Raw genomic sequence first — 15,529 nt, forward strand, 5'->3', positions numbered from 1 at the left:
GACACTTTAAAGTGTTACCAATTTGTTTATATGAGCTCTTTTAGCAAAATCTGAGAGGTCCAAATAAATACATTTTACATGCACTTTATTTTAAATAATTTAACACCTGAATAGGTAATATTTATTTTTTTATTTATTAATTTATTTGACAGGGACAGTGTACATTAATTAGCATTTCTGCAAATGCACCAGAATTAGCCAAAAGGCTATTTTTCATCCGTTGTCCCTGGACAGATCTTAAAATTGTTACCTAAAAAAACACAATAAAAAGATTACAGTGAACAATACAAATATAAAAAGCAGTAGAATAAATATAACTCCTCACATCCTGTTGATAAATACAAGTTTACCAACATATAGACATTATGTTAATAATGATATATGATATAATATGTTTGCAAATGTTGTCTAAATTAAGCTAGGTTTGCAAATATTGGTTTGCAGTTATTGATAATTTTACACTGCCATTTTTTATTTTAGATTTTTTAAATGTTTTTGAACGAATTATCTTACGGTCACCAAGGATGCATTTATTTGATTAAAACAACATTAAATTAATACAATACACAACATAATATTGTGAAATATTATTACAACTTAAAATAACTGTTTTTAAAGTTGTATTATTGTGATGGCAAAGCAGAATTTTGAGAAGTTGTGCAGAAGTCCAGTTGTGCTGCTTAATATTTTTATGGAAACGGTGATAATCTTTTAGGATTCTTTGATGAACACAAAGCTAAAAAAAAAAACACAAAAAAACAGCATATATTTGGACCAAAACAATCAATATCTTGACTGTCTCTTGATCAATTTAATGTGTCCATGCTGAAAAGTAATAATTTCTTTTCAAAAACAAAAAGTTGACTGATTCCAAACCTTTGCACAGTAGTGTACGTCAAATAAATGTAAGAAAAGTATTGGATTGAGGATACTTTTCTTATAATAACTTTGGTAACGGTTGAACAAAATTATGTCAGAATTATGAGGTTTCTATGACTTTAATACTGGATACAGTCGAGAAGATGAAGACTTGTGAGGTGAGACAGAACAAAATCACCATTTTCATGGGAGGCTACACACGTCTGAGGATTTAAACAAGCTACTATTCATGCTACTCTAGATCAATTTTAAGTTAAACAAGTTAATCTAACATATCCAGTAGTCCTCACTACTAAAAAGCAAAGATTTGTAATGCTTTAAAAGTAATAGTTCACCCAACTTTGAAAAGCTCCAACTCCTTTCCATTCACAAAAAAACAACAACACACAAACATAAAGCACCTGCCAGGCAGGCCAAAACTCCACATTTGAGAAGTATTTTGAGAATCACTCAATTACATGTTTAGCGAAACAACTGAAATTTGACCAAAAGTGTTAGTCGCAGTTACGTGTCACTCCAATCACCTGCAACCACAGTAATTGCGAGGCTTGCCCGTGTCAATCATATTGCCGTCTAATAATAGTCAAGTCCCAAAATAGATAAATAGCCCTGGATAAGATGCAGTAGGCATTTTTGAGGAAAAGTACTTCAAGTGTTGTTTCTATATGATTTTTAGGTGCTGAATCCATTTCTGCCGTATAACAAGTTGTAAACATCACTGTTTTGGCATAAACAATAAAAACAAAATGGCTGCCAAAATTAACTGCAAAAATGTATTGCAGTTTAAACATTAAACATTAGAACTAAACTATGCATTCTCAGAATATTTAAACATGTAAACAATGAAAAAACAACATTAACAGTTTTTAATGGCTGCTGGAATTATGCCAAGGTACCAAGGTACACTGGGAAGCATATATCAGTGGAAATATGCAGTTATGCCCAGCCCGAAGGGGGGGACTTGGAATACACATGACCCCAGGGGGCTGCATATTGAGAATCACTGGGGTGTCCAGCCGCAGGTGGAATATTTCAAACCCAGGGGTGGCAAGGTGGCTTGCCAAGGGAAAGACACATGCTCAGAGAGGCTTAACAGTGGAGGTCGCACAGAGGCCATGTTAGGTGTCGCCCAGCCTGCAGCTCTACAGATGTCTGTTAGCGAGGTGCCATGCGCTAGAGCCCAAGAGGATGCCACACTCCGGGTGGAGTGGACCATCACACCAAAGGGGCATGGTCGACCATGCTGCTGGTAAGCCAAAGCAATGGCATCCACTATCCAGTGAGACAACCTTTGTTTGGAGAGAGCCTTTCCCTTCAGCTTCCCACCATGACAGACAAAGAGCTGGTCTGAAGTCCTGAAACACTGCTTTCTGTCTACGTAAGCACGGAGGGTGCGTACTGGGCAGAGCAGTGCCAAGGCTGGGTCTGCGTCCTCCAAGGGCAGCGCTTGCAGGTTCACCACCTGATCTCGAAAGGGTGTGGTGGGAACCTTGGGCACATATCCAGGCCAGGGTCTCAGGATCACGTGAGAGTTAACCGGTCCAAATTCCAGGCACGCTCTGTCAACCGAAAATGCCTGCAGGTCCCCTACCCTCTTGATGGAGGCCAATGCAACCAGGAGCGCTGTCTTCATTGACAGGAACTTAAGCTCCACTGATTGCAGAGGCTCAAAGGGAGCACTCTGAAGGGTAGTTAGAACCACTGAGAGGTCCTAAGAGGGAACGAGAGGAGGGCGAGGAGGATTCAGTCTCCTCGCTCCCCTCAGGAACCTGGTGATCAGGTCGTGCTTTCCTAGAGACTTACCATCAACTGCGTCGTGATGTGCGGCAATGGCGGCACTATACACTTTCAGGGTGGAGGGAGACAGCGTTCGCTCCAACCCTTCTTGCAGGAAGGAAAGCACGACACTGATCGGGCATTTCGTGGGTTCTTGAAGTTTAGAAGAACACCAGTTCACGAAGAGGTTCCACTTCAACGCATAGAGATGTCTCGTGGACGATGCTCTAGCGGAAGTGATGGTAGCCACCACCGCAGGTGGTAGGGTACTCAAACCTGCCTCGTCCCGTCCAGGAGCCACACGTGGAGTTTTCAAAGATCGGGACGAGGGTGCCATAAGGTGAGCAGGTCCTTCCTCAGGGGATTTGGCCAGGGAGGTGCTGTCGCGAGGAGTACTAGTTCTGGGAACCAGGTGCAGTTGTGCCAATACGGGGCAACCAAAATTACCTGCTCCTCGTCCTCCCTGATCTTGCGCAAAGTCTGCGCAAGAAGGCTCACTGGGGGAAACGCATACTTGCAGAGGCCCCGCGGCCAGCTGTGCACCAGTGCATCCGTGCCGAGCGTGTCCTTGGTCAGAGAATGACTCCATATGAGGAGGTGGCGGGCAAGTTGCGACATACAGCGGGAGCACAGACCACCTTGTCGGTTGATGTACGCTACTGTCGTGGTATTGTCTGATCGGACTAATACGTGCTGACCCGTGAGCAACGCACAGAAGCGGTGCAGGGCGAGACGTACGGCCTGCAACTCAAGGCAATTGACATGCCAAAGGCGCTGGGAAAACTGAGGTTCGTCCACGGGGTGAAGGTCTGACGGCAGGTCGAAGTCACTGGGACTCGGAGCGTGCCGTGTTGCCATGCCCTCGCTCGTAAGCTGCGCACACATGGCGACCGAGTCAATTTCCATACCATGCACGGAGCAGAGTTTGCTCTTCTCCCAGTCGACCCGAAGGCCCAGACAAGCTAGGTGCCGGAGCACTAGGTCCCTGTGTTCACAAACCTTGTCTCGAGAGTGAGCTAGGATCAGCCAGTCGTCGAGAGGAACAAGGGCTGCTTCGACAACCCTCGTGAAGACGCGAGGAGACAGGGCTAGCCCGAAAGGGAGAACTGCGTACTGGTATGCCTGCCCCTCAAATTATATATTTATATATATATATATATATATATATATATATATATATATATATATATATATATATATATATATATATATATATATATATATATTAAATATATATATATATATATATATATATATATATATATATATATATACATACTGGTATGCCTCATTTGCATATGTAAACATGACATTTTAGAAAACTTGTAATACAAAAAATGTCTGTCTCTATGTAAGTGAAAAACTGGAAAGGTTTTATGGTGATATCTATAACTTAAAAAATTTACCCTATCCACCTGTAGTGTTTCGGCTGTGAATAATGCACCTATTGTTTCGATAACAATTACAAGAAAATGGGACCCTTATTTCAATGTTATACGGTGGATCCTTATTCAGGAGACATTGAACTTTCTAAAAATGTGGTATAACAACTTTTCCTCAAAAATGCCTACAGGGTTACACAATCTTGAAGATTCGGACCTGACTATAATGGTCGGTTCTGCGTTTCCTTCCCATACAGCTGGTGAGATCACGGCTGAGGAGGTGGACAACGCCAGTCAACTGCCTAGTGCTGATGTGGCTAACGTCACTAGAGGGTGTGTATAATTAACAGAGGACTGTGTGTTGTACATTTGTACATTTCTAGAAACTATACTCTGAAATTCAGACATTTGGACACTCTAAGAAACAAGATGAAGAGGTTAAACCTATGTTTATATATCAAATGTATTCCCTACTTTGTTTTAGTCAAGCATTGTATTATTACCTAAATCCTTACTCTAGAGGAATTCAAAGTTAATCTGTGTAATTTCTGCACCACTTAGCTGTAGAGATCCATATGCAAACTTTTTAACTGTCTATTCATCAAAGAATCCTGAAAAAAATGCATCACGGTTTCCACAAAAAATTATAATAATAAGAATTGTTTCTTGAGCAGCAAATCATCATATTAGAATGATTTCTGAAGGACTGGAGTAATGACGTTGAAAATTCAGCTTTGCATCACAGGAATATATTACATTTTAAAAATATATTTATATATTTTTTTAAATGGTAATAATATTTCACAATAATACTATTTTTACTGTATTTTTGATCAAATAAATGCTGCCTTGGTTAGCATATTAGACTTCTTTCAAAAAAAAAAAAAAAAACTCAAATAGAGAAAAAAACTTGAATGGAAGTGTTTTTCAACGAGCGCCAGTGTTTGTGTGGTAAAGGATACAGAGCACGGCTTGAGACACAGGAAGCCACTGGCTACAGATGGCACTCAGGAGCACTTTGGGGTCCGAGTTTTTTAGGTCACGAGGCATGACTTTTATCCCCAGAGAAGTCACCATCTTCTCCACCTTTTCTTTGTCCCTGGAAATATGAAAACAGTCAAGTGAGATACACTGTGCATATATACTGGATACATATATACAGTATGTCTTGCCAAAGTACTCGTACCCCTTCATTTTTTCACATTTTGTTATGTTGCTGCCTTATGTTAAACTACTTAAAATGACCTTTTTTCAGGAAGAGTCCTGATTGTTCCAAACTTCTTCCATTTAGGGATTATGGAGGCCATGTGCTCGTGTGAACCTTCAAATCTCTGCAAGGCGTTCTTTTGATCTCATGGCTTGGTTTTTGCTCTTATATCCATTTTCAGCTTATAGAGCTTTTATTGAGAGGTGTGTGCTTTTTCAAATCATACCCATTCATTTGAATTTACCACAGGTTAACTCCACTCGAATTGTAGTTACATCTACAAGAGAAATTGGAACGCTCCTGAGATAAAGTTCAAGTGTCCCAGAAAAGGGTACGAATACTTAGGCAATGTAATTATTTCCTTTTTTTTCCTTCTTTTTATTTCTACATTTGGAAAGTTCATGATGTATGGAGTGTAGATTGATGTAGGGGAAAAAAGTTATTTAAAGCAGTTTAGTATAAGGCAGCAACATAACAAAATGTGAAAAAATTAAAGGAGTAGTTCACTTTCAAATAAAAAATTCCTGATAATTTACTCACCCCCATGTCATCCAAGATGTCCATGTCTTTCTTTCTTCAGTTGAAAAGAAATTAAGGTTTTTGAGGAAAACATCCCAGGATTTTTCTCCATAAAATGGACCATAAAAGGCAACCAATGGTTTGAAGGTCCAAATGTCAGTCTAAATGCAGCTTCAAAGGCACGACACGATCCCAATCGAGAAATAAGGGTCTTATCTAGCGAAACGATCGGTTAGTATGTACTTTTTAACCACAAATGCCCATCTTGTCACGCATTACGTCATAACGTCGGAAAGGTCATGCGTGGCGTAGTCGGATGTACCGACCCAGTGTTTACAAGTTTGGAGTAGGAGGACCGTTAAAAGTTAGTGTATGTTGAATGACACATATTTATATGTATTTGTGTCAGTTTATTGTTTAAAATGGTCCTTACGTGTGCATATCCTGGATGTTTAGCGATGTCACATGTGACCTTTCCAACATGATGATGTAATGTGTGGCACATCTCAGAGATGGTACAAGATGGGCATTTGTGGTTAAAAAGTATATACTGACCAATTGTTTCACTAGATAAGACCCTTATTTCTCCATTGGGATCGTGTCAAGCCTTTGAAGCTGCATTAAGACTGACATTTGGACCTTCAAACCATTGGTTGCCATTGAAGTCCATTATATGGAGAAAAATCTTGGAATGTTTTCCTCAAAAACCTTAATTTTTTTCGACTGAAGAAAGAAAGACATGGGGGTGAGTAAATTATCAGGACATTTTAATTTGAAAGTGAACTAATCCTTTAAGGGGTACGAATACTTTGGCAAGACACTGTATATATTTATTTATTTGAATAATGCGCACTGATGAATTATGCACAATTAGATCGGGAACATGCATTCATAAAATAAACAATCAACTTTGATTTCATACAAATGTTAGCACTGCTAAGGTCCATTTAATACCATTAGTTTATGTTAGTATTATTTACTATTATAGTATTAATTAATATTTTAAATCCATTTCAATTTTCACCAAATATTTATAATTAATTTTATTTCAGATTAACTGCAGTTAACAAAAACTCTTTTTAATATTTCAAGTTATAACAATAACAACACTGATTGCGTTTTTAAAGTTTATATTAAATGTCAAATATGCCCAGCATTTTCATTTTCAGTGTGGACAGATAAGTCATTTGTTGGTGTAAATTTCTCATTTGTATAGACAAATGAGTTCAAACAGAAAGTTACCTTGTAGTGACCACAGCGTCATACATACTCCAGATGTTATCCAGGACAAGCTGCACAAACAGAGGTTTCTTTCCTTTGGACTGTGAAGTGAAAAGAAGAAAAAGTTGATGAGCGTGATGTCCATTAAGACAGTATATAGATCAAAGTTAGGAAATATTAATTTATATGAAAAAGAGAATGCATACACAAACTAAGACATTGTGTAAGCGGCCCAGCGCCGCATTGCTTCATTAGTTGCCTTTTTGGACATATAATAAAGAGCTTCAAATGTGACTGAATGGGGTCAAACTCAACTAACATCTGAGCTCAAATGAGTTTAAAGGCTTAAGTTAGGCTTGACTCTGTAATCAATGTTGTCGTCTGGAGGTCACGTCGCCCTCCATAACCAACTCTGAATGAGATCTGTCTGACAGAGTGGAATAATGGCAGTGACTGATCGGTCTAGGTCGAAGACACTGTTTCGTCTGAGCATTGTACGGCTGGCGGTCTAAATCATCTGGTAACTGCAGATTGAGGCATAAATCTTTAAAGAGTTCATTATTCAGATCTTCGACCTACATTACTATAAACATCTCTAACAAGAGTGTTCTTATTAACCAATGCACAAAATACAGGGCCAATGACAAATGAGCTTCAAAATATATGTTTTTGCTAAATCTTTTCAAATCAAGTTTAAATAACACACGCACAATGTGCTCACTGCTCAGAAATATGGATAGTACAGGAAAGTGGATCAATAAGTTAAACCAACTTCAATCATGTTAAATGGTGAACATTATATCAAAGTCAGTGGTTTTTGACAGATTTTCTGACTTTAATTTAATTTCCTTTAAAAAAAAATATTCACAGCACAAATTTTGAGAGTAAAAATAAATTAATATGAAACCAGTGCTTAATACTTTTATTAAGCAGGAAAACATTAAATTTATCAAAAGTGTCAGTAAAAATTTCTGTTTCAAATAAATGCTGTTCTTTTGAACTTTCTCTTGAAAAATCCGGATCCCGGTTTCCAAAAAAAATGTTAAGCAGCAGAACAGTTTTCAACATTGATAACAATCAGAGATATTTCATGAGAAGCAAATCAGCATATTAGAATGATTTCTGAAGGATCATGTGACACTGAAGACTGGAGTGATGATGCTGAAAATTCAGCTTTGTATCACAGGAATAAATTACATTTAAAAAAATATTAAAATAGAACAGATTTATTTTAAAATCTAATTCAATTTTTATTTACAATATAACTGTTTTTACTGTATTTTTTATCAAATTGGTGAGCATAAGAGACTTCTATCAAAAACATTTAAAAAAAATTACCAAACCAATTTTTTACAGTAGTATACTTTTTAAAAATAAATAGTAGGCTATTTCAGAATTGTTATTGCATTTTAATTCCAAAATATAAAATGAGTCCATCACAGAAGTGTAGAAGTCAAATAATTGTCTGTATAATTTTCATTTTTTATTTATTTAATTTTTTTTTTAATAATAGATCTAAAATACAACATATGAGTGTCACGTTGTTGACCCTTATAACACTGTATCCAGGTCTGTTATGTTCGGATCAGTGAAAGGATGTTCCACAGGCTTGAAACTAATGTTTGCATGTGTATATGCTCTCTAGTTACTAAGGTGAGGTTTCGGTGAGAGAACTGACGTCCATTAGCATAACTGTAGCATATTTGAATGTCCGAAATGGTTCTACAAATCCAGAGAATCTAATGGAGGGCTTCTACTGTCACATCACTCATGTAGCTCTTTCAGCCCACTTCCTGTCAGTCCTTCAAAGGAGGACAGCAGACACATAGGCTGCTTATGAATTAACATTTCCAGAGATAGTCAAACCAAGTATATATAATGTAACAAACACTCTATAGCGAAATTTTCAGCTTAAAAGTATTTAATGCACCACAACATAGACCTGTATTACGTAAATAATGCACATAAAAAAAAAATTCCTGGGTGCAAAACAACATGACTCTATTGAAAACCCTACAAAAAATGAATGAGGTGGTACAATGGCAAAAAATCGTAATACCATGGCATTATTTAATGTTTCAAAATATACCAAATACCAATGTATTACCATGCTACAAGTATATAAACCATGTTAAGGTGTATTTATTATCTCTCAGAAATGATTGTACCTGAGCTCCCTTCATGATTTTTTTGGCTTTGGCGTTGAGGTAGAAATCGCCCCACAGAGTCTTGAGCAGAACCCAGAAGCGGATGCCCATTTTCTGACTGTACATCTCAGCAAACTGATGGATTCTGCCAGAGCATTACAGAAAATACAATTCAGCATCATTATTTGCACTTGTTATTTGCCATTTTATTTCATCCCATTCAGCATGGTGTCGACGACACATGAGTTTTGTAATGATACGATAAAAATACAACATTTTACAACAAAATTCAAAATGGCCAATGCCCAAAATAGCTGATATCAATCAACTCGGTATGCTGCATTGAATCAAAAGAGACCAGTTTTATGATTTTTGGGCACGTAAAACACATATCTTAAATCATCTATCCCAGATGTGATTACATATTTATAAATAATTATGTCTTTACATAAAAAACCCGAAGCTTAAGTTTATACTTCTACTAAACCTTTTTTAATTTCTTTAACTGAATTGATTTACATGTCCATGTGTAACTAACTAGGCCAACTTTCTGTGTTCTAATAAATAAAAAAAAGGAGTGTTTCTCTCCGTTTCTGATTGAGAGATCGATGTCTCATTTGAATCAGTTCAGTACAACTTAATATTTAGAAATTTTTAAAAAAGGCTTCCTTCGTGGACTGAACAACAATGGACTGAAACAATTATTTCTAGGCCAAATGATAATATAGCCTCTGTGAAAATTAATCTTACAGATAAATGAAAAGATGTAGACTTTGGTACTTGTACTGTATGTGGCATGTCACAGACATGTCTTTACCAACACATTTTTTATTTCACTAAAGTAAGAACATACTACAGGGTTTGGAATGGCACTTGCGTGATTAAATGATTGATCTAAATCTAAATCTAAATCCTATTCTAAATTTCATTTAATCTAAACTGACCTATTCATTTAATCTAAAAATGCAAATTGGTACTTTACTCTGGAGTGTTTTTACAGTATAAACTGTGCTGAATGTGGTGTGCCTTGGTCCAAAAACATCCTCATGCTCACCAGAGTGCTCTGTTCTATTTGCTCAGCTTTTAGAAATGTCCACCTACACCAGTCATATTAGTACTTCAGCACTTATTTCAAGTATCTAAAACCACAGTTATGTAACACCTCAAAAATGTGCAATACATTAGAAGGGTGGGGAGTCCTGATGTTGAAATCTAGTATAGTATTGCCATCTTGTGAGCCATCGTAAGTACTACAACCAATGCCAGGACGTAATGGGTGAAAGCCAACCATGTAAGCTGCTTTTAATAAAAGCATTAGACAAAATGTTTAAAAAAAAACACCCTCAGTTTCAGAAAACGTACCTGAAGCCCCAGCCGTCTATAGCACTGGCAAATACCACATTTCCCCGGTCAGGACTGAAGTAGAGGTCAGAGTCATCGGTTTCCTCTAAACCCGCGCTCCAGTCGTACACCTGATCTCCGCTGTCGTTCTCTGTGCAGCTGCTCTGAGCTTCTGCGTTTTTCTCCGCTCTCTCCTCCAGAACTTTAGATGTGAATAAGGTGCCGGTAACTGCGTTCACCTGTAGAATAGGCAGAACCAAACATTTATAGCCATAGAGTTTCATCTTTGCTCAGAGACATGTCATACCATAAATGACCAAAATTTCTTTGATCTGCGGACTATGAAAACATAGTGTAACTTACAATACTCAAAACATCCTCAGTCCAAAAACGCCGATTTTTTAAAAATGATAACATTTATTATTTACTAAATATGGTTTATTAATTATTTAAATTAATTATATTTAAAATGTATTAAAAATAATTTATTAATGGGAATGCAAAACTGTCACATGATCTTTCAGAAACCATTCTAATAAACTTTTCTTATTATTATCAAAGTGTTAAGAACAATATTTTTGTGGAAACCGTGATACATTCTTTTGCAGAATTCTTTGATAAACAGAACAGAATTTATTGTAAATTAGGGCTGCCTCAGACTAAAGATTTTTCTGGTGAAATAGTAGTCGTTCATTTAAGCCACCGGTCGACTAATTGCGACTAAATACATACATATGAATGTAATGACTTAAATACAGTATATATGAGGGGAATACTAAACCGTAATGAAACTTTTATATATATGGGCTTAATATATAGCCTTTTCCGAGCTCAAGCGCACACATAAAGCTTGCCACAAATCACAATCAAAATGAATGATTATGAATGTGTCGGAAAAAAATAGCAAGGGGACATTTTGATTAGTGTTTTCTGAGTGAGTCGGCTGCAAAGATGAAGCTGACGATGCTGACTCGCCCTCTCCGCAGTAGCCTATAGTGGACATGCCTTCAGAGAGAAATGCACCTTTCATACAGATTACATAATCAGAGAGTATTTGAATTAGTTAGTTTAAAAGAAGAAATTTCAAGCTTTCTATAGATATATTTCTCACGTATGTGAGGCAAATAGCCTATACGCTGAGTTTCTGTTCATTTTTGTGAAATGCACCAGTTCACAGAGACCGAAACGGCAGAAAGCGCATCCTGTTTTATTTTTATTTTTTTACAAAAGCAAAACATTTTGTTGTTATTGTGAGCATACACAAATCAAAGTACTACTGGAATTACTCTAATCTGTATGACCAAAAATTAAGGAGTATTTAAAGTTATTTCCGTTGTTATCGGGAAAAAACGCGTGATCACGCCTGCGCCTCCATGCCATGCAGTAATAGCGTGATACTTTAGCTTCTACACTCCACACAAACACTTGGATATGAGCCTTATAATAGCGCACTAGGACTCTAGGGAGCAGCCCTATTGTAAATAGAAATCTTTTTTTTTATAAATGATAATGTCTTAAATGTTTTAAAGATTATAAATGTCTTTACTGTCCGTCTTGATCAATTTGATGTGTCCTTGCTGTAAAAACATAATGTATCAGCAAAGTATGTGTAAAAAAAAAAAAAGAAAGAAAGAAAATCTTACTGGCCCCAATACGGACGTTATATAAATTATATAAAAAATAAAGAATATATAAAAAGAAAATACAAGAAAAATCTTTTAAAAACATTTTGTACACTTTGTAACATTTTTACTGTACAAGTACAATTTACATTTGATTGATACATTACAAGTTGACCTTATAAACGAAATAAAATGTCATAAAAGCATGACATATTTTGGATTGTGTGTGTGTGAGTCTTGGAGCTCTGACTGACCTGCTCTAGTATTTTCTGCAGGTGAGTGTACGCCTCCTGTGAAGTGAGTTTCAGCTCCACAATCAGCCTGTCAATTTTGTTGATGACAAGAACAGGACGAATATTCTCCAGCCAAGCTTGTCGTAAAACAACTTGCGTCTAAAGCAGAAAAGAACGAGATGCTGTTACAGGATGATGTGGTGTAGAGCCTAAAGATCTGAGACATCTTTTTCACAATACAGCTATTGTTGACAACCAGATTCAAAATTCAAGAAATAAAACTGTAAAAAGCGCAATATATTTGTTCTTTCTTAATCTAAAACCTGATAATTTTTTATGCCTTTAGTGAACATCTGATGAGCATTTAGTGATGATACAAACAAAAGAGGAATCATTGTTGTGAACAAAAAAATGAATTTACCGAAATGTAAATGAAGTACATAACCAACCCTGTTTTCGGTACTGAAGTTGTAATCAGAGATGCAATTACATGAAATTGTAATGGCAATTTCTCTATTTTTACATGAAATTAATGACCAAATAAAAAGTGCATAACAGTGTGTAATTTCTACGCAATCTGTTTAAAACGCAATATAACTTATACAGAGAATAGTGACAGTGAAAACACACTCGAGTCATAAATTTATACCTGCGGACACACTCCCTCAACGGCATCAACAACAACAATGGCCCCATCACACAGTCTGACGGCAGTGGACACCTCCGAGGAGAAGTCCACATGACCAGGAGAGTCGATCAGATTAATGAGGTAATCATTTCCTCCTGGAGTGACAAAGATACCGTTCTAAACCGTAAATTACAGCAATGCATGGTGTTGAATCAGTAAAGCTACAGACCAAGATGGCATTACCTGTGGTGCAATGTAATGAAATAGCGCTGGACTTCATTGTGATTCCTCTGATCTGCTCATCCTCCCTGCTGTCCAGATATCTCAGCTACAGGAACAGGCAGAAAACGGCATTTAAGATCTTTATATATATATATAACTTTTTTTTAATTAAGCATTCAATTATTTCCCTCTGATTTTATGGATAGTTAATGATTATGGTTGGAGTTAGGCTTACAGTTGGTGTAAAAAAAAAAAAAAGTCAGAGAAAGGCTGACTACATGAAAAAAAAATTGTCTTATTATTTTTAATGATTTTGCATGAGTTTGGAAAACAGTCTGAATGGCTTACAGGAGTAATTAGTCTATATCAATTCAGATGACTGACTCACTCAACTGCAGATTATGATATTTGACTTAAAATGAGTTAAAACTTGTGGCAAATTTGTTAGTGAAACCTATATCTTTATATGACGTGTTATTTTAGTGTGTGTGTGTGTGTGTGTGTGTGTGTGTGTGTATACTGTATATATGTGTCATTCTTTCTTTATAAAATAGTCTCTAATAATATTAATTTAAATTAACTTTTTATATTTATAGCTTTAATTTTCAGTTCAGTTAATGTTTTAGTAATATTTTATGTGCTTTTGTCATTTTTATTAGTTTACTTACTATTATTTAACATACAAAACAAACATAAAGACATACATACACGTACTTTACTGTAAATACTTCCTTAATTTGTTCCTTTTTTGTATTGTATTGTATTATATTATATTGCACTGCTGAAGAATGCCTTAGCCTCACTCTAAGCATTTCAGTTGTACAAATTCTCACTGACATCTGTACACATGAAGAAAAAAAACTTGACACTAACCTGAAACTAAAACTAGTAATTTGAGTACTTCAAATTCAACAAATTTTTTTCTAATTACGTTTATTTCTAATTTTCGTTAAAGCGTTTTAAGTCGTTCATCTAATATTTACATTTTATTTATACTTTATTTTAATTAAGGAAAGTGATTTTTTTTTTTACATTCTTGTCATTTTCAGAGATTTATTGTAATAATTCATATCTAATTTCAATTTGTATCGTATTTTGAAAAACACAAAATATATTGGAAAAAAGTATTAGCTATTGTGTGGTCTAATCACTGATAATTTTGCCTTACGTCCACTTACCTTTCCTGCTAAACGACTGGATATAATACCATTACTCGCCACAAGACAGTCGGCTAATGTCGTCTTTCCTATGGCCAACACACATTTACAAACACAAAGTTTTAAGTTTGAGGTAAGATTTTAAGGTAGACGCTTGACCGTCAACAAAAACAAAGATCTGACACACATCAGCATACTTTACACTCACCGTGATCTACATGAGCAAGAATACACAGATTTCTGATCTGTGACGTCTTCTTCTGCAGTGCAATTATCTTCTCCAAACTTGTGTGACCCATTTTTGACTTTCTATGAAGATGAAGTGCAGAACATGAAGATCACTATTAGTACAAATACATTAACAGCAACCCCAAAAACACTTAAGTCACTTCAAACAAATGCTGTTCTCAGTACAGTAACCACAGATCTGATCCTTTCGTTTTATTCTATTAATACATGTTTTAAACTGTTTAGATTTCCTGGCATAAAAGATGTTCTAGAGATAATGTTTCACCACTTTCATCAACTATTTTGAATTTATGTTGTCATAAATGGTTTGGACACAATATCACATTCTGAATAGTTCAAAATTATCTTAAAGACCTGACAGCAGCATCAGATAAGTAATTTAGAATAGCATGTTAATTGGTTTCATCATGTCAAAACCTAAAAAAAAGTAATTTTTTTAATGTTCTGTCTGTCTTTTTTGAAATGCTTCTTGGTTTGACTCTTTTTTTTTTAATTATTATTTATCTACAGCAATTTACAAGTGTGTCCAAATCATGTATCTATAGTATAAACAAAGGATGTGGGTTTAAAGTCGATCAACTGCCAAATGTCATTCTTTAAAACCAACCCCGTGTGTGTGTTAGTGACAACTGGAAGATTTCAGCACATTATTTCTCAGATTCACTCATTCAGAGACTCATTTGACACAAGCAGGTGCAACTTTTCAAAACTACGTCTATTCAAGACTGACTGACAACAAACAACAAACTGAACATTCATCGCAAACATATATAACAAAGAATACCAGTAAAAATGCAACGGATATTCAACGGTCCATTAACTAAATTAACTTATTGAATATATGAAATGACAACAGATACTCACATGTTTTCTCCAGTCCAGGAAGCACAAATGAGCTGACCGTCGCACGCGTCATACGTCATTCGTTACGTTGCGTCATCACCAG

General features: G+C 36.0%; 1 protein-coding gene across 1 annotated transcript in view; it reads right to left on the reverse strand.

The window, feature by feature from the left end:
* efl1 (elongation factor like GTPase 1) overlaps positions 1–15,488 on the reverse strand; it is a 99,523-nt gene extending 84,035 nt beyond the window's left edge. Inside the window, exons 1-10 of the mRNA XM_081351953.1 lie at positions 15,448–15,488; positions 14,543–14,643; positions 14,356–14,423; positions 13,199–13,283; positions 12,977–13,110; positions 12,349–12,486; positions 10,494–10,711; positions 9,153–9,276; positions 7,006–7,085; positions 5,000–5,136 (exon numbers count right to left, since the gene is read on the reverse strand). Of these exons, the coding sequence (XP_081208079.1) occupies positions 5,000–5,136; positions 7,006–7,085; positions 9,153–9,276; positions 10,494–10,711; positions 12,349–12,486; positions 12,977–13,110; positions 13,199–13,283; positions 14,356–14,423; positions 14,543–14,633 (1,075 nt within the window). The 5' untranslated portion in view covers positions 14,634–14,643; positions 15,448–15,488. The remainder of the gene's footprint in view (positions 1–4,999; positions 5,137–7,005; positions 7,086–9,152; positions 9,277–10,493; positions 10,712–12,348; positions 12,487–12,976; positions 13,111–13,198; positions 13,284–14,355; positions 14,424–14,542; positions 14,644–15,447) is intronic.
* Between the last annotated feature and the right edge of the window lie 41 nt (positions 15,489–15,529).

The sequence above is a fragment of the Scardinius erythrophthalmus genome (genome assembly GCF_964197995.2).
Source record: "Scardinius erythrophthalmus genome assembly, chromosome: 2".
Classification (NCBI taxonomy): Eukaryota; Metazoa; Chordata; class Actinopteri; order Cypriniformes; family Leuciscidae; genus Scardinius; species Scardinius erythrophthalmus.